Here is a 27725-nt window from a genome sequence, read left to right as displayed (position 1 = left end):
CCCTCTAATTTTGAGGCTATGACCTTTTGTCCTAGTTTCTAGAGATGAGGGAAGAAAATCCCAGTGAGGCAGGTGGATTAGACACCTTATGGAGGATGGAAAGGTTCATTGATGGATGCAATAATTCTCAGAGGGAAGGAAAAAAATCAGGAGTAAAGATCACAGATCAAAATGACAGTCACATTTAGGGAAATCCCAACATGTTAACCTGGGATGTAAAGGAATAGCATGTCTACTTCTCCTGCCCCACAAGCAACATTGGAAAAGCTCTTAACTACTGAACTTGACAGTTCCATCCTCCCTTCAGATGTTTGGTTTCCTGAGATTTGTGAAGTTGATTCAAAATTGGTGGTGTATAAGTAATATTACTGGACTCGTGATCCAGAATTCATGACTAATACTCTGCAGACACTGTTCACATCTCATCATGGCAGCTGGTGCAAGTTCATTTCAATTAGTTACTAAATCCGGAATTAAAAGCTACTCTCAAGAATGGTGCCTAAGAAACTACTTTTTTATCATAAAAATCTGTTTGATGCACAGATACCTTTTAGGGAAGGCAATCTACAGTCTTAGTCTGATATATACACATGATTCCAGGATCACAGCAATGTGGTTGACTTTGAACTACCCTCTGAAATGGCTCAGCAAGTCACTCAATTGTGCCAAACTCAAACAAAATGAAACCAGTCTGACCTCCTGGCATTGTTTCGGGCAGCAGAAATGACGATGTTAACAGATCTTACTTCACATCAAGATCTGCAGTGGTTCAAGAAGGTGGCTCACCAGCGTCTTCTGAAGGGCAATCATGGATGGCTAACCACTGTTGGCCTTGCCAGTGATTCTTTTATCCCATGAAAGGATTTTTAAAAATCCAGATACTTGCTAAAATCTGAGGCATGTAACTTGATTAACAGATAATTAGAGTCACCTTTTGAGATCAGGTCATTGGCACAGCCCCACAACCAATCCTGTTTAAGCTGGAAGTAATTGCTTTCTTGGTGGATCGGGGTCAGGGTTCTGTTTGAATAAACATAACAATGCCCCAGTCCCCTAACTCTTTTTTTCCTGTTCTAAGGGATTAAAATTCTACACAACAACTTTCCTGATTTTATGAATTCCTAGAGTCAAGATCATGCTGGACTTGCATGGGAAATGTACAGTAGCTGTGGTATCAGTTAAAGTAGTTGGATTTAAGTTCAAAACTGCATTTTACAATATTAGTGTTAAAATCTAAATGCATAGGCGTGAAACTTGTAAGTAATATTTTATCAATTGCAGGTAATTCTAACATATACAAACGTTTCCATGAATTTGTAATCAATTTTACACACTACTTTCAACTTCATAGCACGAAACATCTTGTGATCAGTGTGTTTAATTCCCTTGCTATGCTATTTTTAGCCCCTTTTAACACATTTGCATAAATTCATTGCTGTTCTATTTTGGCATAGACAGTAGTCTATTTAAAGTAAACAGATTAATGTATATAAATGGATATGAATGGGTTAACAAGTAAGCTAAATCAATACACAAATGGAATTAAACCCACTTTCAGACACTTGAATTTAAATCATTTTATATAGATCAAAAGGATTAACTTAATATACAATATTAATTCCCTACTTTTCAGATTTTATAGAAAATAATGTTCCTGAAATTCCAAGAGGATTCAACTACTCTCCACCTTGACTTTGAGACTTTCTGTATTGATTTGAAAGGGACAGATATTCTGTCCACCCCCTGTAAGGCAGTTATAGCAAGTGAAAGTGCCTGGTGCTGACCACATCAATGGTAGTCAGAATGCCAAGACAGATTCGACAAATTGACCTTTACAAAGGTACATGTGACTCCAAAACTGGAGCCCTAACAGAATTTTAAAAACAAATTCTGTCAGTTACCCCTCTTGGAAGCTGATCAGTACCATGGTAGGCCAGGAAGGATGCTTGGGTAATTCAACAAGGACTAAGTGAATAGTCAAATTTTCACGCATACATGGGCCAAACTGCCACTAAGGTGCAACTTACACAAACGTGGCTTATTCAGATTAGGTCCCTTTCCACTGAATGCACTAACCTACTGAAGTAATAGCAGTGCAACCAATGATTGTACTCTGCTGATGTTGGGGGATTTTGGCAATAATATCTTAATGCCTAAATCAAAATTATTCTTTTGGAGTTCCACTTAACAGAATATGACTTTGAATTGCCAAGAAAAACAGTATATTTTAAGTTCAGTTTCAACTGCTGAGTTCACATTCACTGGTAAAATCTTAACTCATTCAAACCCAGTCCACTCAGAGTTAAAATTGGTCCCAATAAGTCTCATCAGGCCCAAAATGGATCTGCAATAGTAACATTAAATGGTGCCTGGTAACAACCTCTTGTGTTCATCCTATCAGTGTTGTCGGATTAGTGGAAGGGCATCTCAGAGCAAATGAAGACATATGCAAGTATCTTCTTCTGCATACCTTTGTAAATTTGACTGTTCACCAATATGGCAGTTATACAGGGTACCCTTTCAAACCTGGGAGTAATTGTTAAGATAGAATTTACATCTCTTCAGGAGACCAGATCACATGCCTCATCTGATTCTCACTAGTACAACACTTCTATGCCCTTATGGAGGTCAATCCATATCCATGTGCACAGAGTACTAGTCACTATACAAGGTCCCCTTCCATTCTAAAAATTGTGGTAATTTGATTCGGAAGATTGTGGTTCTACCCTTCAGTGCAATATCCCATGCAGGAGAAAGAGACTCCACATTTCACAAGGTTGAGCAAAACAGCTTTGAAGCAGCAGTAGGTCATTATTTTTAGAGGCGTTTGTAACATGGTCATGCAATACATTTAACAAATGCTACTGAAAATACTGAGTAAATTTTCTACCTGCTTCTCACAATTATTCTGATAGTTTGAGACACCCATGAACCAAACCTTAGTAGGGGGTATGCTCGACAAGAAAATCCACTTGCTCCCATTTCCTGTTGGGCTGCCTAAAATGTTCTTGGACACCTAAGGTAATATGAGGGAACTGTGGCCTTTTTTGTATTTTCCACAGGTAGCCATAGTTTATCCTGATTGTTGAAGTTGTATGTTAAGGACCTCTCACTGTTAGATATTTGCTGCAAACATTTTGTAGAGAAAACAAAACTTATTTTCAGAAGCTCAGTGCAATTTCTCTTGTTGCAACAGGTCCCCAGATCTGAATGAACACCTTCAAAGAGACTGGAAAACCAGAAATGCAGTCTCTCTGTGTTGGGCACAAGTTTCATCCTCAGAGACATACATTCTGATCAGAAAACAGAGAACTATGGGAAACATAGCCAAAGTTTATTGTCTACTGAAATCTGTTGTGCATTCACTTTATTGAACAAAGTTAATATTTTATGGTTTCTGGTGATTTTGCATGCAGCTACAAAATTACAAGAAAATGCATTTTGACTGTTTTGAAAATGCAAGGTTATCAGCTTCATGGCAATATTTTTATTCTTCCATTAATGGAAAAAGAATCCAAAACTACATCAAGCATTTTTTTTGTCAGAATGCATGATGAGAAGGTAATTCAATATCATGTTATACTTTTGCAAAAGCAATGCATTTAAAAAAGCTTAAATGAACCACAGTTTTCAGGATTGCGATGTCCCCTTTTAATATTTGTGAAGGGAGTTGAACTGAAGAGGGCAGTATCAGCCTTCCTTCCAGCAGCACCAAAAACAAATGATGATTGCAATTCTCCTTTGGAGTATTAGTTGGCCCATTTGTTAAATACTGATAACACAAAGTGAAACAATGCCATAACTGTCATCTAAATTGTTTTTTACAGGATACTGGAAGTGTTCAGTAATAAATGATATAAAAAGGTCTGATATTGACAAGCTGCCATTTGCTATTTGCATTAAAGAACATGAGAAGATGATGGCTGCTGTCCATGTCCCAAAGGTATTATGCTCGTTGAGACAGTAGAAAATGCTTCAGTTTACTTAAAGCATTGATAACACCCCTAAATAATTAAGTGAGAACTTCCTGTCCTCAATTACTTAATGCTTTTTTGTCTTAAGAGAATTATGAATGACTTCTGGATTTCACATGGCATGTCTGCTCACTCTGCCCTTTCCCCCTGAAACACTTTATAAGATCAGGTTTCTTAGGCTCAGATGTAATTAAAAATAAGCTGTCAGAAAACACTTCACAGCAGCCAAAAAAAAGAGAAATCATGCCAGAGGAAATGTACATTGATTTACTGGATTACAAGCCATTTATACCAATATTTCAAATGATGCTCATATTACAATGATGAAAAAGATTAAAGAAACAATCCACTATTTTACGACAACTGTTTAAAACCTTCAAAAGGCAAAAAGTTACATTTTATCTATCTGCATGTGAAAAATATGTGCACGTAATTCACTTGTGGTTGACAGCAGCAAAATATATGGGATGTTTATGGAAAATAAGTAAGTGTCTGTAAAGTATGGCAATTACCGGAGGTCATACTTCAAACAGATTGCACTTTTATCTCCCTGTTTGTAACCCTTAAGGGATATACTGGGTTTTCTGCATTTTAATAAACTAACATTACAAGGTTACCATTCAAATTTATTTAAATGCAGCTAATAAATCGAAATTAACTTTTTCACCCTTAAATATTCCTTTAAAAAGTTCCTGGTAATTTTATCAAATATCTTAATTAAATGCATTGCATGTTTGTAGTTTCAAAAATTACAAAATTCACATGGGGAACTGAGTTTAGCAGTTTGCTTAGAAACCTAGTATAACAAAGTTGTAGTAAACAGAGTAAATTTTGATCAGAAAGGGAGCAATCCAAACAGGCTAAAGCTTTAAGCAATTTTTTTCGAACTGAAGTTTCTGGCACATTAATATCTATTACTGTTAAATGTGCGTTCAGGTGTGAGTTTGTGTGCTTGTATGCAGGATGGGGAAAAAGCAAACCTATCCCAACAAGTGGCCCTTTAATTCATCTCCATAAGCCTGGAGATACTTCAATGGAAAGTATGAATCAGAAAAAGTAAGTACACACATGCTTCTTCCACTCTCACAAAGACTTACTCAATCCTATAGTATGCCACAACTCCATACAATTGGATTGCTAGACTTTAAACCTAAGAATTCAAAAGATAGTTTGGATTGTTAGCCATTAAACATCCTGACATTCTATACTTACTGCAATAAACTTCATCCTATTGGTTGTGTCTGCATACATCAGTCATGTTTCAGTCTGGTGGATGTGGCTCTTATGTATTACACCTTTAAACTTAGCTGGAGATTTCATCATAAGCTGTATAGCAGTTGCATTGAAGACAACCACTGTTGGAGAGTAGAAACTTTCAGGGACTCCTTAGAAAGTTGCTATACCTACCTGTGACGTGAGAAGAAGTTTGACAGCAGTTATCAATTATCATGCACCATCAGCTAATGTACCAGAGTATAAGCTCATGAACTAATATAAAACAATCGGAATGAGTGTCATGTTCATGATTTCCCTAAAAATATACATTAACAGCCATGCAGAAGTCATATGAGAATCCACAAAGTCAACAGCTGAAAGACAATAGAAACAGAAGATGTTGGAAATCCTCAGCATGTCAGGCAGAATCTGGAGAGAGAAAAATAATGTTTAACACTTCAGATTAATGACCTTTTACGTTTGTGAAACACATTTGATGTTACATTGATAAGACACAACTCCTATTGTGTTGTTTCAAAACACATTTTTTGATCATATTTACAATTTCCACACATGACAGCATATTTATTTTGAAATTGTAGGTGGGCTGACTTTCTTTCATATTGAGATACTAATTTAGAGGCAAAGGTCGAAGAGAACAGAGGAGTTGAATGAGATAAACTGAGAATTGATGATGATGTGTTGTCAAGCTTGAGTTTAAAACACACAAGGACACACAAGAAGACATAGGTCCAGATTTTAGATACTGAGCTGAATAACTCAAGTCAGAGGCAGCACAGTGCTGCCTCACAGCACCAGGGACTCGGGTTCTATTCCAGCCTCGGGCGACTGTCTGTGTGGACTTTGCACATTCTCTACGTGTCTGTGTGGGTTTCCTCTGGGTGCTCTGGTTCCCTCCCACAACCCAAAGTTGTGCAGGTTAGGTACATTAGCCATGCTAAATTGCCCATTGAGTTCAAGGATGTGTAGGTTAGGTGCATTAGTCAGGGGTAAATATAGGGTAATAGGGCAGGGGAATTCATCTTGGTGGGTTACCCTTCAGAGGGTCAGTGTGGACTTGTTGGGCCAAAGGGCCTGTCTCCACACTGTAGGGATTCTATGACATTTCCTGATTTGGCAGGCCCAGCGCAGTTAAATTTCCCAGTCATACGCAATGTTCCTTTTAACGTAAAGTTAGTGGCTAGGCAGGTATGGGATACAGTCGAGTCTGCTGATCCTGAAAACAGATCCTAGCTGGCCACAGAACTGAGCAATGCTGACACAGGCTGGTTAGATGGCCCACCTCAGTTGACCGGGACTTTATCCCAAATGTAACTAAAGTAGGACTTCACTTCTCACCCTTTGCCCACCATCTACTTGAAGTTCGCATTTCATTGACATGGAGAATATGAAAGACCACAGGAAGTAGCTGTCAGTGCATGAGTTGACATTGAGATGTTACATGGAGAATGGAAGGCTTGGGAGTGGCAGTGATTTGTAGTGTGAGCAATTATGTTTGCTGTCTCTGTTATTGTCGGCCAATGTCCATGTCAATATTTCAGAGTGTGGACTTCTACACAACAAGCACATCATGTTTATTTCATCAGTAAACTTGGATGTGGAAGGGTAGAAATATGATGTTTCAGTTCTTTGTTTGAAAATAAGCATTATTTCAAAATTAAGGGAAGAGGAAACAAAATGTAAGACAGCATTAAGAGAAATGTTATTTCTCTTCGGTGGCAATGAGATTGAGGAATATCTTCAAATGTGAGATGGAATGGCTAAGCTGTCAATTCCTGACAATTTCATCAGTGGACATGTTTATTTGCTGCTAGTAAGGCACATGTTCAATTTGTGCCTTATCATTTAAGCACCAATTAATTGGTTTAAAGGTAGTTGTCAGCAAATAATATTATGAAATGAAGACTTAGGGGGTGTGAATTTGAAACAGGTTAGCATGGAGAACTTGGGGGGTCATGGGAGTGGCTGGGGAGCCTCAGCATCTATTAATTCAGCATGAAGAGTACGGGGGAGCATAGGGAATGGCTGGGGTTGTGGGCCTGACCTTTAGAGCATATCTTTGAAAATGTTATTGAATGCAATTTGGTTCAAGACTCATCCTAGAGCCCAAGAACCATGAATCATGGAGAAATTGTGGAGGCAATAATGGTGGTTGTGTGGGTGTTGGGGTGAGAAAGGATGTGGAAAGATTAGGAAATGCCTGACCCTTTAACGAAGCAGAGTACACACTTCATATGCACCAATGAAAATTGCAGGAATAGGTCTGGGAATCCCAGGATTGGGTCGCGACTGTGAGTTTTGAACACATCTGTGTCTGTGAAAATCCAGTCCGAGCGTGAATTAAGGTGTTCCCAATTTTGAACTGGAAAAATTGGAATAGTGTAGGGAATGATGCAAGAAGTGTTAGTATATTTGTGATGCAGGGAAGGGGAAGAAATGTAAATTGGTATGTGGCTTTAAGATAGCAGAAAGGAAGGAACTAAATTATTATTGATAAAGTATACGTTATTAAATTACAAGATGTAATGCACAGTTTATCAGACCTTCAAAGTGTTCCATGTGGCACACCCTCCTTGCTGCTATCTGCACACTGAGCAATTGTGCAAGCTCTCAGTTCTAGGTGTATTCCTGGTATGGCTGAATGCCATCAGTGTCCGTGAAACAGAAGCCTGTCCCACAAAAACACACAGTCCCATCGCGTAGAACAATGTAATGTATGATAATGCCTGGTTCGATAAGAGATACTGTTTAGATGCAAAAAAGCAACAAATCAGCTGAACAGCAACTCTTAAAAGCATGCAATACCCTGTAAATCTGCTCCGAGCTAGCAATTACTCAGCCAGCTTTTAAATATATCTCTGGCTTTTGTCATTCTTAGTACCTTTTCACTCTTCTGCAAACAGTTCCATTAAAAATAGAGCCACTCTGTAGGCTTTGGACTAAATAACGGTATTTCTTGCATCCTGGGGCCAGTAATGAACAAACTGGCCTGGTGCCATTTTATAGTGAGGCTGGAATGCTAGCTGAACAAATGAGGTCATAATAATTTCGAAAATTTATTGTTTCTCCTCTGATGATGCCATCGTCAGTTATTTGGTGTTGCTAAGCAAATAATAGTATCATTGATCCTTCCATGTCACTAATCAAATAAAGTAATTGCAGCTCTTCCTTCAAATTTGATTTGATTTTTGTACTTGAATACCTGTTATGATTCAGAAATGCCAATATTGCAGAATGTGCTACAAATTTGTCTTCCACAAGTCAGAAGTTCTCTTCCACACATTTTAAGCAAGTAATACTGATTGTGTTTAGGTCAGACCAGTGGTACCCACTCATATGATTTATGCTTCTGCCAAGTCATTAGCAAAGTTTTTTTTTGCAAGTTGAAAACTAGTAATTTACACAAAAGAACCTCTTGTCACTGCAGCCATAATTTATGAGAGCAGGCATGGTCAGCACTATTCAGAGGATTGTTTTACTTAAACCAGTGGCTTAAATGGTCATAATGCACCAGTTCCAGGTCTGGGTTCTTACCTCATTAGGATGCACTTCTTGGGATTGGAGAGTGCAGCTGTTTTCTCATTAGCTGCTTCCAATTTTATGATATCAGCAAAGTCTGAAGAATGAATTCTGTGCATGCTCCAGGTTTTTTGCAGCCTATTCTGAAATACAAATAGATGTGTCTGTGTTGTGCAGTAATCACTCCCCTGGCTCTTGGGCAGGATGCATGCTTCAGCTGGTCCTTCCTAATGATGTCCAGTACCGATGTTATGAATTTAAGTCTGCTGTAAATACCTTTGCAAGTTCAGTGGCAACAGTCATTCCCAAAAGTGGTCTGAGTGTCTGAGCATCTTACCATTTATACTATTGTGCACGTAGATATTGTGCTGTGGGAGTTGCCTCACGCTGCCCTATATCTACTCATACAGTAGCATAATCCAGAATGGTGACAATGGAACCCTCTTGTGACCTGAACCGGATATCCATGTTTCTCCAATCTCTCTGAAAGCAGACTGAGTTAGGTGAAGCTGGTTTGAATCATTCAAATACTTTTTTAAATAGTGAGGTGAATGTATGAAGCAATAAGTGTGTTCAGATTTCATAGTTAAGTCTATACAATTTTGACTAGTGTAAATTACTCATTTGCAGCAATAAAAAAGCTTTCCTATATTTAATTCCTCTAACATGTCTTGCACAGTTTGTTGATAACAGATTAATTTTTGAGCTTATTCTGAGAAAAGACACATTTCATTGAAGAATTTTACCTTGCACTCATCAGAACATTTACAAGAAATATCAATGGAAAGGGGAAGGAGCATTCATATTGTATAAGAAGAAACGGCTGATTGGGTTTGAAGTGGACTCTGAGTGATACAAGCATTTTCATGGAGAATGCATCCAGTTATTGATAACCGAAAGTCAACGACCAAGTTTTGTTTAAATTTTAAACAATGAAAGATTGATCAATTGGTCAAGGCATTGCCTGATAAATGAACCAGAGAATGACTGTCACCTATTTTGTTGAGTGCAGTTTAGATGTATGTTCTTTCTATCCGTAAAGAACAGAGTCCTGTGTATTAATGTGTTAGCAACCAATACACACAAGTGCACCAAATGACAATTCTAAATTGGTTGTCAGAATAATTCTTACACACACAAGAGTAGTTGGCAAATGTTTCTTCATCATGGAATCACATCCAATGTTGGACACTGAGTTGTGAGTTTTGCAAATGCTTTGTTGTGAACAGCCATAAACAATATGCTGTTGATATGAGCTGCCAGTCTTTCAGGTGTATAGGCTGCATACCTAGCATCACATTGGCATTGAAATTCATATCGCAGATTACTCATTTTGTGTTATGGGCAGAATATTTTTCTGGCTTATTCACAGCAACCTGACAGTGACAAACACCATTCATTTTTATACTTCAAAAGATGTTGGAACAGGTATAGACCATTTGGCCTACTGAACCCATTCTGCCCTTCAAAAAGATCATAGCTGATCTGATATTCATCAGCTCCATTTTTCTGCCAAATCCCCATAGCCTTTGATTCCATTACTGATTTTAAATCTGTATATGTTAGCCTTGAAAATACTTAATGACCCAATGTCTACAATCCTCTTTGGCAAAGATTTACACAGATTCCCTACCTTCTGAGAAAATAAATCCTCTTCAGCTTTGCTTTAAATGAGTGACCCCTTACTTTGAGGGAATCAATCTCACTCCATCTCTATGGTCAGGATCACAAACCTTATTTCAGTAAGGTTTTCATTCTTCTGAACTCCAATGAGAACTAGCCCAGCCCACTCAACATTTCCTCTGAAGAAAAATCCTTTCATACCCAGAAGCAACCCAATGTACCGTCTCTGGACTGTAACCAATATCAGAATATCTTTGTTAAGATAAGGGGATCAAAACTATTTATTGTATTCCAGAGTGTGCAGTGGTCTTGCATAGTCTTAACACCTCCCCCCTATTTTTATACTCTATTTTCCTGTAAATAAAGACCAGCAGTTCATTTGCCTTCCTTCTGCCTGCCATAATCCATGTTCAGCTTTTTGTGATTGATGCTTGAGAATCACAAATCCCTCTCTGCTGAATCTTTTTGCAGTCTTTCCTGATCTAAATGTTATTCAGCTCTCCTGTTCTTCATGACTGAATACAAAACCACATATTTTTCCAAATTATATTCCATCTGTCAATTTCCTCCTGTCTATACCCTGTCTATATCTCTCAGGAGACTTATTGTGTCATCTTCATAATTTGCCCTTCTACCCATTTTTGTGTAATTTGCAAACTTGGTGATAGTACACACCCTTCCATCATTCAAGTTATTGATATATGCTATAAATAATTGTGGGCTGTGTGGCACTCCCTTGTGGCCCCTGTGTGCACTAGTCACAGTGTGCCTTGTTGAAAATGCCCTTTTTATCCCGACTCTATTTTCTATTAGCTAGCTAATCCTCTATCCATGCTAATAAAGTACCACCAAAATGGTGGGTTCTTATGCAATTATAAATAGATTTATGTGAATACCTTATTTAATGCCTTTTTGAAATTCAAATATATTACATCTAATGATTCCCCTTTATCTATCCTGCTTGTTACCTCTTCAAAGAACTACAATAAATTAGTCAGGTATAATTTTCCTCCATGAAGCCATAGTCTGCTTCATTTTATTATGTGTCTTTCAATTGTCTGCTATGATATCCTTAATAATAATCACCAAATAATTCCCAATGACAGACATTAAGCTAAATAGCTTATAATTCACTGGTTTTTTTTGTCTCCCTCCTTTAGTGAATAAAGCTGTTAAACTGGCAGTTTTCCACTCCTGCAGCACTATTTCTGATTCCAAGAATTCATTAATGATCCAGACACTGGGGTTGGTTTGAGACAAAAAAAACCTGCAGATGCTAGAATCCAAATTCGACAGGCAGGAGGCTGGAAGAACACAGCAAGCCAGGCGGCATCAGAAGGTGAAGAAGTTGACATTTCGAGCGTAACCCTTCTTCAGGACTGAGGAGTGGATGTTGGGGGAGCTGTAGATAAAGGGGGTGGCAGGGAAGGGTGGTGAAGTGGGGATAGGTGAAAACAGATAGAGATATGACCATATTGGTCAATGGAAGGAATGAATCTGGCAGGTAGATGGGAGGAGTGGAAGGGAAGAGAAGGGGCTAGGGAGTCGGGGGAAGGGAGGAGAGGTAATTTGAAGTTGGAGAACTCAATGTTGAGTCCTCCAGGCTGTAGGTTGCTAAGGTGGAAGATGAGGTGTAGTCCCTCCAATTTGTGGTTTGGCTTGTTGTGGCAATGGAGGAGGCCAAGCATGGTCATGTCGGAAAGGGAGTGGGAATGGGAATTAAAATGGGGGGTGACTCGGAGGTGCAGTCAACTCCTGCGGGCCTGGCTGAGATGTTCGGCGAACCATTCCCTAAGTTTCCATTTGATCTCCCAGACGTAAAGAAGACCATGTCTAGTTAACACAGGTTTACTGCATCAGATGCTCCCGACGCACATCTCAGCTGGGCCCACAGGGGCCGACTGAACCTCCCAGTTACTGCCCATTTTAATTGCCCTTCTCACTTAGATTACCTTTGCTAATTTGATTAATTTAATGTCCACATAAATTAAAGTCATCAAGCATAATTGCTGTAGTTTTCCTATGTCCTCCACCCATTTCTGCTTCTATACTGTCCTTTCTCCGAGCCGATAAACTAATCCTTCAAGTGATTTTTTTTCCTCTGCTGTTTCTCAATTTAAAGGTGATTTTACGGGCATGTAATAGTGACATTCGAAGGTGTGAAAACACTATATATTTACATTTTAGAATGTTCTGAACTACTCAAAAGTCCTTGAATTATTCTCATAAATTCTCAAATCTGGTATGTTTTTAACGAGCTTCCGAAACCCTGTACCATCATATGAAAATAGTGTACAGTACGAAAACTAATTTTCATCCCTGATTCAAAACAGTGAACCCAACTTCAGGGGGAACCAGGTTTGTTTTGCATACTTGTTTTTCCTGACCTTCAAAAAGGGCTAGAGAAAATTGGCACTGGATTGGGAATACAGCAGAAAATCAGATTTCCTGAAAGAAAGCCATTCATAGACTGAAATGCACCTCTGAAAACATGACAAAAATCTGGCCAGTGTTGAGTATATTAATAAAAACTGTGCATAATTTTGCTTTGGAATTTCAACAAGAAGTACTGCAATAACTATTTTATTGACTTTACTTTGCAATTGTATTCGACAGTAAATTAGTTTAAACAGTGCTCAGAACTTATTGGGAGAAAGTGAGGACTGCAGGTGCTGCAGATCAGAGTCCATGAGTGTGGTGCTGGAAAAGCACAGCAGGTCAGGCAGCATCTGAGGAGCAAGAGAAGGAATTATGCCTGAAATGTCGATTCTCCTGCTCCTCGGATGTTGCCTGACTGGCTGTGCTTTTCCAGCATCACACTCTTTGACTAAGAACTGATTAGTATTCATATGGTTTTGGTGCAGGATATATTCCTATTTTAAAAATGCTTTATTTAATGTGTCACTTTATTTATCATTGATTGTGCAGGAGTATTCTAATTTAGCAAGATCATATCATTTCTGTTGTCTACTGTCCTTCCCTCAGGCAGATTCATACTCTGAGGCACAACTATTACAGTTGTAGCTCTGCTGACGTCACTAATGTCCTATCCATAACCATTCCAAGCAGCTACTCTGCACTTGTATGTAATGTCTTGAAACGGTTAAAGGTGGATAAATCCCCAGGACCTGATCAGGTGTACCCGTGAACTCTGTGGGAAGCTAGAGAAGTGATTGCTGGGCCTCTTCCTGAGATACTTGTATCATCGATAGTCACAGGTGAGATGCTGGAAGACTGGAGGTTGACAAATGTGGTGCCATTGTTTATGAAGGAAGGTAAAGACAAGCCAGGGAACTATAGACTAGTGAGCCTGACCTCGGTGGTGGGCAAGTTGTTGGAGGGATGTTCATATATTTGGAAAGGCAAGGAGTGATTAGGGAAAGTCAACTTGCTTTGTGCATGGGAAATCACGTCTCACAAACTTGATTGAGCTTTTTGAAGAAGTAACAAAGAAGATTGATGAGGGCAGAGCAGTAGATGTGATTTATATGGACTTCAGTAAGACATTTGACAAGGTTCCCCATGGGAGACTGTTTAGCGAGGTTAGATCTCATGGAATAGAGGGAGAACTAGCCATTTGCATACAGAACTGGCTCAAAGGTAGAAGACGGAGGGTGGTGGTGGAGGGTTGCTTTTCAGACTGGAAGCCTGTGACCAGTGGAGTGACACAAGGATCGGTGCTGGGACCTCTACTTTTTGTCATTTACATAAATGATTTGGATGTGAGCATAAGAGGTACAGTTAGTAAGTTTGCAGATGACACCAAAATTGGAGGTGTTGTGGACAGCGAAGAGGGTTACCTCAGATTACAACAGGATCTGGACCAGATGGGCCAGTGGGCTGAGAAGTGGCAGATGGAGTTTAATTCAGATAAATGCAAGGTGCTGCATTTTGGGAAAGCAAATCTTAGCAGGACTTATACACTTAATAGTAAGGTCCTAGGGAGTGTTACTGAACAAAGAGACCTCGGAGTGCAGGTTCATAGCTCCTTGAAAGTGGAGTCGCAGGTAGATAGGATAGTGAAGAAGGCGTTTGGTATGCTTTCCTTTATTGGTCAGAGTGTTGAGTACAGGAGTTGGGAGGTCATGTTGCTGCTGTACAGGACATTGGTTAGGCCACTGTTGGAATATTGCATGCAATTCTGGTCTCCTTCCTATCGGAAAGATGTTGTGAAACTTGAAAAGGTTCAGAAAAGATTTACAAGGATGTTGCCAGTGTTGGAGGATTTGAGCTATAGGGAGAGGCTGAACAGGCTGGGGCTGTTTCCCTGGAACGTCGGAGGCTGAGGGGTGACCTTATAGAGGTTTACAAAATTATGAGGGGCATGGATAGGATAAATAGACAAAGTCTTTTCCCTGGGGTCGGGGAGTCCAGAACTAGAGGGCATAGATTTAGGGTGAGAGGGGAAAGATATAAAAGAGACCTAAGGGTTAACTTTTTCATGCAGAGGATGGTACATGTATGGAATGAGCTGCCAGAGGATATGTTGGAGGCTGGTACAATTGCAACATTTAAGAGGAATTTGGATGGGTATATGAATAGGAAGGGCTTGGAGGGATATGGGCTGGGTGCTGGCAGTTGGGACTAGATTGGGTTGGGATATCTGGTCGGCGTTGACAGTTTGAACTGAAGGGTCTATTTCCATGCTGTACATCTCTATGACTTTCTGCCTCTATATGGATCTAAATTGGTATCTGAATGACAAAAAAAATCAAAGAACATTTAGTTAAGAAATATTAGGATTCAAATCTGTCAATCAGATATCCATGCTCCTCTTATTAGGAAACAAGAAAAAAAATCAAATGATTGTCAAATTCTACCTCAGTATCTTACTGTCTCAATTGATTATGAGGGATCTAAGTAGAATGTTTTCCACCCAAAGAGTGGTGGGTGTCTAAAACGCTGCCTGAAAGGCAGGAACCTTTTAAGAAATATTTAGTTGAACACTTGAAATGCCATTGCATAAAAAGCTGGGACCAAATTTCCCTGGGACCATTGTCCCTGATGGCTACACCTGTGAGAAATGCAGCTTCTGGGAGACCATGTTAGGTAGCTGGAGCTGAAGCTGGAGCTGAATGCACTCAGGATCATCTGAGATGCTGACCACCTCATAGATAAGAGTTTTAGTGAGGTAGTCGCACCTAAGGTGCAGGCAGAGAGTAGCTGCGTGACCACCAGGAAAGGCAAAGGCAGAGAGTACAGGAATACACTGCGACCATTTCTCTTGAAAACAAGGATACCGTTTTCGATACTATTGGAGGGGTGGGGAGGGGAATGACCATTCAGGCCAAAGCAACAGTAGCCAGGTTGGTGGCACTATGACTGGCTCTGGGGCACAGTGGGAAAGGGTAAAGGCAAACAGGACCTTACTGATAGGAGATTCAATTGTTAGGGGGACAGATTGGAGATTCTGTGGTGGCAAATGTGAATCCAGGATGGTGTGTTGCCTCCCAGGTGCCAGTGTCCAGGATGTCTCAGAGTGGCTGCAGAACATTCTCATGAGGGAGCAGCCAGAAGTCATTGTGCACATTGGTACAAATGACATAGGTAGAAATAGGAATGAGGTCCTACAGAGTGTTTATAGAAAGCTAAGAAAAAAAATTAAAAACCAGAACCTCATTGATGATAATCTCCTGATTACTTCCAGTGCCACATGCTAGTGAGTGTAAGAACAGGAGATTAGGGCAGATGAATGCATGGTTGAAGAATTGGTGCAGGGCACAGGGATTCGGATTTTTAAATCATTGGGATCTTTTCTAGGGCAGAGGTGACCTGTTCAAGAGGGATGAGATGCACCTGAAATAGAGGGGGACCAATATCTTGGCAGCCAGGTTTGCTGGTGCTACCAGGCCAAAGGGTGGGATCCACAAAAACAGGGAGGCAAATGCAAGGCTCAAAGGAGATACTGTTATCAGAAATAGTAAGGTGAAGAGACAGGTCAGGCTGGAACATGACATGGAGCAAGAAATGTCTGTTGGATTAAATTACACCTATTTCAATGCAAGAGGGCTGACAGGTAAAGCCAATGAACTTAGGGCATGGTTAGGTACATGGGATTGGGATATTATAGCCATTACAGAAACATGGCTAAGGGACGGACAGGACTGGCAGCTTAATGTGCCAGGGTACAGGTGCTTTAGGTTGGACAGAGGTGGTGGAAAGAGGGGAGGGGGACTTGCATTTTTGATTAAGGTGAGTGTCACAGTATTAGTCAGAGATGAAATAACTGAAGAATCATCCAGTGAGGCTTTGTGTGTGGAGCTAAGAAATAAGAAGGGGATGGTGACGTTATTGGGGTTATATTACAGGCCCCCAAATAGTCAACGGGAATTAGAGGAACAAATATACAGGGAGACTAGGGAGACTTGCAGGAGCAATATGGTTGTCATAGTAGGGGATTTTAATTTTCCTAACATAAACTGGGATTGCCAGAGCGTTAAGGGCTTAGATAGGGTGGAATTTGTTAAGTGCATTCAGAAAAGACTCCTCAAACACTATATAGAGGGTCCTACTTGGGAAGGGGCAAATCTGACCTACTCTTGGGAAATAGGGCAGGACAGGTGATGGAGATGACAGTGGGGGAGCATTTTGGGACCAGTGGCAATAGTTCTATTAATTTTAAAATAGTTATGGAGAGGGACAAAACTGGTCCACAGGTTTAAGTTCTAAATTGGGGTAAGATGAATTTTGATGGAATTAGACAGGAACTTGGAGGGTTGATTGGAGTAGTTTATTTGCAGGCAAAGGAACCTCTGGCAAGTGGAAGGCCTTTAAAAGTGAGATCGCTCAAATTCAAGGTCAATATGTTTCTGTGACGATGAAGAACAAGGTTGGCAGGAATAAGGAACCCTGGATGACAAGAGATATTGAGGCTTTGACCAGGAAAAAGAAGGTGTGACTTAGGCGGAGGCAGCTGCGATCAAGGGAATGCCTGGAGGTATATGGGGAACATAGGAGTTTACTGGAGAAGGAAATCAGAAGGGTGAAAAGGGACAAGAGATAGTCTTGGCTGAGAAGATTAGGGTGAATCCAAAGAGATAATTTAAGTGTATTAAAGAAAAAAGAATAACTAAAAAAGAATAGGACCCCTCAAGGACCAAAGTGGACAAGTATGTGTAGAACCACAGGAGATGGGCGAGATTCTTAATGAATATTTCTCCTCTCTGTTTACTATGGAGAAAAACATGAAGACTTGGGGACTTGGGGAAGTTAGTGATGATATCCTGGGAATAGTTCATATCACAGTAGTGGAGGTGTTGGTTATATTAGAATGTATGAAGGTGGGTAGATTTCCTGGTCCTGACCAGATATATCCAAGAACACTGCAAGAGGCTAGAGAGGAAATTCTGGGGGCCCTGGCTGATATTTTTGCATCATTGTTCATCCTGGAAGACTGAAGTGTAGTGAATGTTGTGCCATTATTCAAGTAGGGCTGCAAAGAAAAGCCTGGGAACTATAGACCAGTAAGCCTAACATTTGTGGCGGGTACGTTACTTGAGAAGATTCTGAAGATTAAGGTATACATGCAATTTGGAAGACAGGGTTTGATTAGGAGTATTCAGCATGGCTTTGTGAGTGGGAGATCATGTCTCATAAATTTTTTAGAGTTCTTTGATGAAGTGACCAGGAAGGTTGACAAGGGCAGGGCGGTTGATGTAATCTATATAGATATCAGTAAGGCCTTTGATAATGTTCCATATATGGGCTGCTCTGGAAGATTGCATGGAATCTGGGACAAGCTGGCAAATTGGATACACAATTGGCTTTATGGTAGGAAGCAGAGGGTGGAAGGATTTTGTTGGACTGGAAGCCTGTGAATTGTGGACTGCTTCAGGGGTCATTTCTGGGCCCATTAATATTTGTTATCTATATCGATGATTTGGATGAGAATGTCTAACATTTGGAGGAGAATGCTAATCTCCTGTGATGAGTATTGCTGATGACACTAAAATAGGCAGTATCATGGACAATGAGGAAGGTTATCAGAAATTGCAGCAGGACCTTGATCAGCTGGGGAAGTGGGCTGAGAAATGGCAAATGGACTTTAATATAGATAAGTATGATATCTTGCATTTTGAAACGTCAAATCAAGGTAGGAGTTTCATGGTGAATCGTACGGCCTTAAGGAATGAAGTGGAACAGAGGAATCTTGGAGTTCAAGTGAAGTTGTAGGTAGACAGGGCAGTGAAGAAGGCTTTCGGGACAACGGTCTTTATCAGTCAAGGCAGTGAGTATAGAAGTTGGAAAGTTATGTTGTAGTTATACAGGATGTTGGTGAGGCTGCAGTTAGAGTTTTGGGGGTCACCTTGTTATTAGAAGGGTGTTAAACTGGAAACAGTGCAGAAGAAATTTACAAGTATGTTGCCAGGATTCAATGGTCTGAGTTATAGGGAGAGGTTGGACAAGCTGGGACTTTTTTTCTTTAGCACGTAGGAGACTGAGGGGGGGACCTTATAGAGGTGTATAAGATCATAAGAGGCATGGATAGGGTGAATGCACTCTGTCTTTTTCCCAGGGTGGGGTACCGAGGATTAAAGGGAACCTGAGGGGCAACATCTTTTACACAGAGGATGGTACACATATGGAATGAGCTGCCAGCAGAAGTGGTTGAGGTGGATACATTAACAACATTTAAAAGGCATTTGGACAAATACAAGGATATGGGTCTAGTGCAGGGAAATGGGGTTAGTGGACAGACATTTTGGTTGGCATGGACCAGTTTGGGCCAAAGGTGCTGTCATACTCTATGACTCTAAATGCTGAGAAATGGGAGTGGAGTGGAAAAAATGTATAACTCCCGTGGATTAAGGCCACTGCCACAGCAAAATTGACTCTGAACTCACCATTGAGTTCAATTAGACTGAAGTTTGGGTTTCTCACATGTGTGGACAACATCTATTCACCTTTGCACCACCTACAAGTGGAGGTTACAACATGGGAGACCAGTCAGGAGTGTATTCTATTGCATCAATACATTATTACATAAACCCATGCAGCGTCCATGTTCAAATGTAGCAATAACTGGGCAATATCTTGGCAGGTTTTTTACCACCCAAATGCCAGGGAATGACCATCTCCAACAACAAAGAATCTAACTATTACCCCTTGACAATCAATGGCATTAATATTGCTGAACGCCACCAACATCATGGGGTTATCATTGGCCAGATGCTGAACTAGACTAATATATAAATGTAAGAGGTTGGGAATTCTGCAATTCACCTCTTGACTCCCGAAAGCCTGTCTATGTCGACAAGGCACAAATAGGTGCATAAATGTAAGAGGTTGGGAATTCTGCAATTCACCTCTTGACTCCCGAAAGCCTGTCTATGTCTACAAGGCACAAATAGGTGCATGGCTTCACACTTGCCTGAATGTGCACAGCTTCAACAATACTCAAGAAGCCTAACACCACGCAGTACAAAGCAGCCTGCTTGATTGGCACCACATCTGCAAACATTCACTCCCTCTATTACTGGTGATCAGTAGCAGCAATGTATACCATGTACAAGATATAGTTCTTAAATTCACCAAAGCTCCTTAGTCTATACCTTTGTAAAACTATGTCTATATCCATCTTGAAGAACACAGGCAGCAGATACATGGGAACACGACCACCTGCAAGTTCCCCTCCAAACCATTCAGCATCCTGACTTGGAATTATATTGTTGTTTCTTTAGTGTTGTTGTATCAAAATCCTAGAACTCCTCCCTTACAGCATTGTAGATGTACATGCACCAGATGAATTGCAGTACTTCAAGAAAACACCTCCTTAAGATGGGCAATAAATGCTCACCTGGCCAACAACACCCTCATCCCATGAATGAATAAGAAAAAGACCTTAGGTCATTACTTTTAATCAAAAAGTATATGAAAAATTGCTTCTGCTTGCACTTTTCTCTTGTCAACAAATGGCATGAAATTGCTTTAATATTCAGTGAAATGAAAGTCCACTCACTGAACTGTACAAGTCCAAAAACACTACAACTTGAACCATCCTAAAGGATTGTGTTGTTTAACTTACTGCTCTAATTCAGTGAAACAAGCACAACAAATGTCTCTTTATAGGCTTACAAACATATTGAAAGAAGTTGATATAAACACTATTGAATCCTATTATCCAAGTCCCTTAATGTCTTAATGTCATGTTATATGCTTTCCTATAAAGACAATGAAGTAAATTTGATACTTTTGAAAGTCCAAAGTGTGTGCAAAATTTCAGCATTGCTGATCCCACTGTGGGAAATCAACCTTGAAGATAAGACATGTCAGAGATTGGGCAATGTTGTGTTCATTCTTTGATCCATTTTGCTTTGAATAAAGTTCCCGCTTTGAAATATGTAAATGCTGATATTATCTGTACATGTTATGTTAGCAACTCAAATTTAATCATATCATGTCATTAGACTGCCTGATACTATCATCAATGCGTATCTGCCTAAAGTCAATATATGAAATCTTGACCTCCAGAATGTTAACTTCTGTTAGATGTAAGCAACTCGACAAGCATTATTTTATTTGCATCATAAAGGAAAACGCAAGTAGAATTATGGCCATCATTCTCAACTCTAGTAATCTCTCTCTGGACTAAATTTTGCAAATATCTTTGTTTTGGTTGTAGCATTATCCAAGTTATGTATTGTCCTATCATAGGTGAATACAATCAATGGATACAAAGTCAGGATATGTTGCAGAAACTCAGCAGGTCTGGCAGCATCCGTGTTGAGCGAAAAAGAGTTAAAGGGTCAAGTCAAGTGTGACTCTTCTTGAACTCTGTTCACTCTGCTTCTGTTTTCACGTTATTGTCTGTGGTCTTGACACTTTGACCTGTTTATGTATTAAAAATAATTTACCCATGCAGTTTTGTCAATGAGGTAGACAAGGGAAGACAAAATTTGTTTGCAGGTCAACTCTATTTTATTAATGAAATATTCCTTATTAAAAACACTTTGTGAGCCTTTCCCAAATTACCACAATATTTATTCTTTGTCTAGTTCAATCAATCTGTGAAAGATTTTACCTGCAATGACTCATGCGTTTTAGCTGGGCTGTTGGAATCTCCTTCCTCTCCAATGTAGGGCTGGCTGTCTCCTATGAAGGTGCCACTTGCAGGTCAGAATGGATATTCTCTCTTTCCCTCTCTGTCTCTGTCTCTCTGCCTCTCTCTCCCTCCAGATGGTTGGAGCTCCATTGCTGGGTCAGGTTGGGTTTGCACTGAGGGGGTGACATCCAGGTGTATGCTCTTAGACCCCCTTACTCCTGACTTTCGGGAATGTTCTCTGGTCTTTGACCAATGGGATCATGAGCTGGGTTCAAGTTATCCAACGGGGTCGCACCAACACCAATCACTGTTGCCATTCTGGGGAGGTGTAAAGTGCATGGTATCAGGCATTGGCTGGAAGGCAAGATGCCTGGAAGTCTGATCAAAAGTTCTCCAATACACAACCCTCGGGCTGGTTGTAACTGATTCCCCTGAAGTTTTATAACTTTTTTGATTTTGCTGTTTAAATTAGTTTGGCCAATTTTCTCGGAGAAATTGAGGACTGCAGATGCTGGAGAAGAGTCAAAAAATGTGGCACTGGAAAAGCACAGTAGGTCAGGCAGCATCTGAGGAGCAGGAGAATCAATGCTTTGGGCATGGGGAGGGTAGGGGGCAGTCCAAAGGGGTTGAAAGATAAATGGGAGGGGTGTGGGGCTGAGGGGAAGGTATCTTGGAAGGCGATAAGTTGATGAAGGTGGGGGATGATGGTGATAGGTCAGAGCTGAAGGTGGAGCGGATAGGCGGGAAGGAAGATAGACAGGTGGGATAGTTCAAGAAGGTGATGCTAAGTTGGATGGTTGGATCCAGGATAAGGTGGGGGGAGGGGAGATGAGGAAACTGGTGAAATCAACATTGATCCCATGTGGTTGGAGGATCCCAAGGTAGAAGATGAGGTGTTCTTCGTCCAGGTATCGGGTGGCTTGGATTTGGCGGTGGAGGAGGCCCAGGACTTGCATGTCCTTGGTGGAGTGGGAGGGGGAATTGAAATGCTCGGTCACATGGCATTGGGATTGTTGGGTGTGTGTGTGTCCCAGAGATGTTCCCTGAACAATTCTACAAGTTGACATCCTGTCTCCCCAATATAGAGGAGGCCTCCTCCACTGCCAAATTCAAGCCACCCAACACTTGGAGGAGGAACGCCTCATCTCCTTCCTTGGGACCCTCTAACCACACGGCATCAATATTGACTTTACCAGTTTCCTCATCTCCCCTCCCCCCACCTCATCCCAGATCCAACCTTCTAACTCGGCACCGCATTCTTGAGCTGTCCTCCCTATCCATCTTCCTTCCCACCTATCCACTCCACCCTGCACTCCAACCTATCATTGGCACAGTGGGTCAGTGGTTAGCGCAGCCTCACAGCACCAGGGCCCCACGTTCAATTCCAGCCTTGGGCCACTGTCTGTGTGGAGTTTGCACATTCTCCTTGTGTCTGCGTGGATTTTCTTTGGGAGCTCTGGTTTCCTCCCACAGTCCAAAGATGTGCAGATCAGGTAAATTGGCTATGCTAAATTGCCCCTGGTGTTAAGTGTATTAATCAGGGGTAAATGTAGGGTAGGGGAATGGTTCTGGGTGGGTTACTCTTCGGAGGGTCAGTATGAACTTGTCGGGCCAAAGGGCCTGTTTCCACACTGTAGGGAATCTAATCTAATCACCCCACACCTTCATCTAGTTATTGCCTTCCAAGCTACCTTCCCCCAGCCCCATCCCCCTACCTATTTATCTCTCAGGCCCTTTGGTTGCCCATCCCAACATTCTTGATGAACGGCTTATGCCAAAAATGTCAACTCTCCTGCTCTCCAGATGCCACCTGACCTGCTGTACTTTTCCAGCTGCACACTTTTTGGCCAGTTTTCTGTCAAGCTCAATTTCTCCATCTGTGGATTGATTTAAAATGTCCAATTTTGGGCCTATGGTCATTTGACCACAGTTGATCCCTTGAAGTGTCAAGCAAAAATGGGATCACAGACTCTGATCATACTCTTGTGCAGGCACTTGTCAAGACTCAGGCAGCTAGCCTAACTCCCTCACTTCTGAGGAAGGGTAACTGGACCCAAAACATTAACTCTGATTTCTTTTTACAGATGCTACCAGACCTGCTGAGCTTTTACTGCAATTCCTGTTTTTGTCCCTCACTATCTAGATTCCCCATTGCACATAGACAGCTGTATCCCAGACATTAACTATCTTCCATTTGCACATAAACAGTCTTAACAATGCTATATACAAATAATATAGAAGTTAAGAATTAGTTACTAATTCCATTCACTTCATAGCCCTTAAGCCTCTTAGGTGATTAGCAGCTCTCAATAGAGTAAAATTCATACCACTGAACAATTGGCATCATCCTTTCCTGATGCAGTGTGTGTTCATTAAGTTCTTGGTTCCCACTGTAATAGCATAGAATCCGTAGTTAGTTTCTCATTGAGTTTCTTCTTCCAACGGAGGACAGTGAGGTAGATCAAAGTAAACAGGCTGAACAACACAGTTTTAGTGGTGAAACTGTCGATGTGGTTCTGACAGTATCTCACTAAGCCCAGAAAGGAACACAATGAGCTCAGATCCCTGGGGAGGATTATGGCCTCAGAGTCATGGAGTCATAGAGATGTACACCACCGAAACAGATCCTTCAGTCCAACTCGTCGATCAGATATCCCAACCCAATCTAGTCCCACCTGCCAGCGCGTGGCCCATATCCCTCCAAACCCTTCCTATTCATATACCCATCCAGATGTTTTTTAAATGTTGCAATTGTACTAGCCTCCATCATTCCTCTGGCAACTCATTCCATACACGTGCCACCCCCTGAGTGAAACATTTGCCCCTTATATCTTTTCCCTCTCACCCTAAACTCCCCCACCCCAGGGAAGTTTATCCTATCCATGCCCTTCACGATTTTATAAACTTCTATAAGGTCCCCCCTCAGCTTCTGACACTCCAGGAAAAACAGCCCCAGCCTGTTCAGCCTCTCCCTATAGCTCCCGTTTTTTCTCCAGAGCGTTCTCAGTTCTGACTTATGAGAGGTGGAACCTTGTGATCTGTGCTTTTTTGGGGTTAACATTTAGTCTTAGTTTAGTGAGGATGGTTGACAATTTCTTTAACAGGATCAAGGGTTTGGTCATTGTCTCTGAAGGGCAGGCAGGTATGTCCCACATGTTGTACCAAGCAGTCCAGTCAGGAAAACCTCTCCAGTCCTTTAAATCGCCACTGATGAACTATTGATGGAGAATTATGAAAACCATGGGGCAAGCAGGTCCGTGTGCATTGTTGGCCTGGAAATGTGAAGGTGAATTTATATTGGTAGTAGTTGTGGAGGGGGATGGACTAAAATCTATTACTAATGTCCAGTACAGTGAAATATTTTAGCCCATGGGGCACTGTCTCATCATGGTTTTGAGGCTAGTTGCTACTGTTGGTGACATGATTGGGGATGTTTTTTTTAATTTCCTGTAATCAATGGTGAGCTGTCAAAAACCATGTGTTTTTTAACTGGCCACATTGGTGAGTTATTGGTAGATGCTACAGGACATAGTACTCCTTGCTTTAACAAGCTGCTCATGATCTTGGCCACCTACCCCTCTGCCTACTTGCGGCAAGTGTATTGTCTTTGTGGTTTTGGGTCAGGTCTGTCCATCACTATCGCACCCTCGATACGATTCGCAGTTATGTTGGTGAATGTACAGTTATGCTCTGCGAGAATTACCTGTGTTGCTGGATCCTCAGTCATTTTGGTGGGTCTTATCCACAGTTCCCTTTGGTACAAATTCCCTGTGTGCATGTGCCTGTCACAATCTCCACTGGGGCTTCATCGAGTTCAGGGAATTGCCAAATCGAAACAAAAAAAAAATGCCCTCATAAGATTTGAGTTTAAAATGTGCTCAACATCCATGTGGAGATTAACCAACACTGCTGGGTGATGGCAAACTAACTCTCCCAGTTTAAATTCAAGGGATCTTTTTCTACCCCCTTCCTTCAATGAGTCCACTCGAAAAAGGTTTTTAATGGGTGCACTGTGCATTATCAAAATCTCAGGATGTGTTCATTCTGGACCCCCTTATGTCCCTTATGAACATAATGGGGCAGCCTTCATTCTTTCCATTTACCAGGACTGGCCCATCTGGTGCTGCACACCCACTGGGGAGAGGCATGGCTCCATCATGCTTTGGGGAATGGATCCAACCAGAGGTATAAGGTTTTAGACAGCAGGGTTTCCTCCACTGAATTTGGCTGCATGATCTTCCTCACCAAACTACCTGCTGGTTTTCTTTCTGGTTCTTCCACTGGCATGAACTGGGGTCTGAAGCCTGGCTCCTGCACTAACTGCCTAGGTACCCTGGAGTACCTTACGAAGTGCTCTGTGTGCCCACAATTGTAGCATTTCTCTTGTGGTAGCTGCTACTGCCTCAGACCTCCTATTGGCAATCCCTATCTCTTTCTGCAGGATGGGTGTATGCAGGTGGATGGCTGTGATAATAACTCCCCTTGTTTCTCCCTTCATTTCTGCACACAGGATGGGGTTTGGGGCTTTTACTGGGTGCATTTTTCCCTTAGCCTGATTTGGGGTGTTCTGATTCATGAATCTTTCTCCCAGGCTTTGGTTATCTTCCTTATCACCTATTATTTTGTCTGGATGTTGTCTGTGGGATTAAAGGTTTTGCAGGCTTTCCTCGCGCTCTCAGTGGTGTGTGAGACAAGCATTTGGTTCCAATTTACCCTGTTTTGTGGTGTCAGCCTAATTCAATCTCAGTTACTGAAGACTCCCGTGAACTGTTCTACAGGTTCTTGACAAATACAATTAGGTGCTGCTCCTTCTGCTGCCTACACTGATTTAATCCATCCACAGCATTTCCCCAATTGTACTGTACAGTGGCTAGGATTGCTGTTGTCATGGACTGCAGCTCCTGTCCTCTCACATGCTAAGGATTGTGGAAGGCAGAATGGATCATGGGGGTTCAGGTACACTAACATTAATTTTATCTCCTTGACACTACCGAGCCCATGGAGAACCCTTTGTTGGTGGGTTAAACATATGTTGTCAGCAGTGGGTTCAGAAACAGGATTTTTTTGCTCTCTCCACCAATTATGCCACTGAAAACGGGGGCTGTATAAGTGATTGGATTATTACTCTGGGCGTCCTGATAGGTTGTGGTCAGTTGGTTCTTCAGGCCAGGGTAAGAACCTGGAGTTGCTGAAGATTTACTCCCTCTGGAAAAGGAGGAACAGATTTCCAATCTTAGCTACTCTTGGCGTATCAAAAAACTTGGTCATCCATTTCCTCCCAGTCTAACCCATAATTGCTGTTCCCAACTGATTCTATTGTCCTAAATGCATGGAACGTTTGAACTTTAATTTTTCAATCTTGCACTGACATTTTGTAGGGTCCACAGTATGGAGTCTGTTTTCTTTGCCTGCCTGGTGCAGGACTCTGAGCACAATCTATGGGTTTTTACTTTCTTGGCCAGCTCATTCATAGCTTTCTGGGCTATGTCCTGATCACTGACCAAGCGCTTCTCCTCCTGGTACAGTCTATCACACTGGGTCAAAATCTATCCCAAGTGTGCCACATTCTCATGGTTCGTCTGCTCCTGCTCTGCTGCTTTGACTCTTACTGGTTCCAGCTCTTGTTTCACTTCATTCAGCTTCACTTCTGTAGCTCCCATGTAGATGGTTATTGCTGAAACCTTGCTGATGTTCACACAGCGTGCTTCTCTTCAGCTTTCTGGAGTCTCCCAGCATCTGTGTCCTATGGATCTTGGACCAAATATTTGCTCACTGCAATAGGTGACCCACCTGGGAACTTCTTATGTATGTTTACTTATAATTTACTGTTCTCTCTCTCTCAATTTCGCTTTCTCTCTCATGGGTTCCTGCCCCTATATTAGCTTCCTTTGTGCTTCTCTACAGCTCTGGGACCTAGACCTACTCTAACTTTTCTGTATCCTTATGAGTCCTTGTCCCCAATATCTGGCATCTTGCCACCTTGTTCGTCCTCTGATCCTGTGTTTGGCTCCTTGCCTCTGTTCATTGCACAAAATCCCTGACCTGCACTAGCCTATGCTAGATTTCCTTTTCTGTGGGTCCTGATTCTGTACAAATTCTAACTGTGTTTTCCCCCTCACATTACAAGCACTTGGTTAATGGTCAAATCATTGGTCAGAAACCTTCACCCTCTTTCAACCTTTTGAATCCTGGCCATCATGTAAGGCATTTACCCTCTTCTTTTAGGCTCAGGCTGGATGTCTGAGAAGTCAGATAGAAAGGTGGGTGGTGTTTGTTTGACTTTGGAGGTTATACAGACACTTCTAATTGAAGACCATCCAGGGATAACATCG

The 27725-nt window shown here is 41.3% G+C and overlaps 1 protein-coding gene across 1 annotated transcript in view; it reads right to left on the bottom strand.

Moving 5' to 3' along the window:
• Positions 1–27725, bottom strand: part of ush2a (Usher syndrome 2A (autosomal recessive, mild)) — a 929735-nt gene that overhangs the window by 205381 nt on the left and 696629 nt on the right. The window contains 2 exon segments of the mRNA XM_072580162.1: positions 7779–7832; positions 7835–7954. Of these exon segments, the coding sequence (XP_072436263.1) occupies positions 7779–7832; positions 7835–7954 (174 nt within the window).

The sequence above is a fragment of the Chiloscyllium punctatum genome, chromosome 11, assembly GCF_047496795.1.
Source record: "Chiloscyllium punctatum isolate Juve2018m chromosome 11, sChiPun1.3, whole genome shotgun sequence".
NCBI classification, from domain to species: domain Eukaryota; kingdom Metazoa; phylum Chordata; class Chondrichthyes; order Orectolobiformes; family Hemiscylliidae; genus Chiloscyllium; species Chiloscyllium punctatum.
This window is presented reverse-complemented; position numbering and strand designations above follow the sequence as displayed.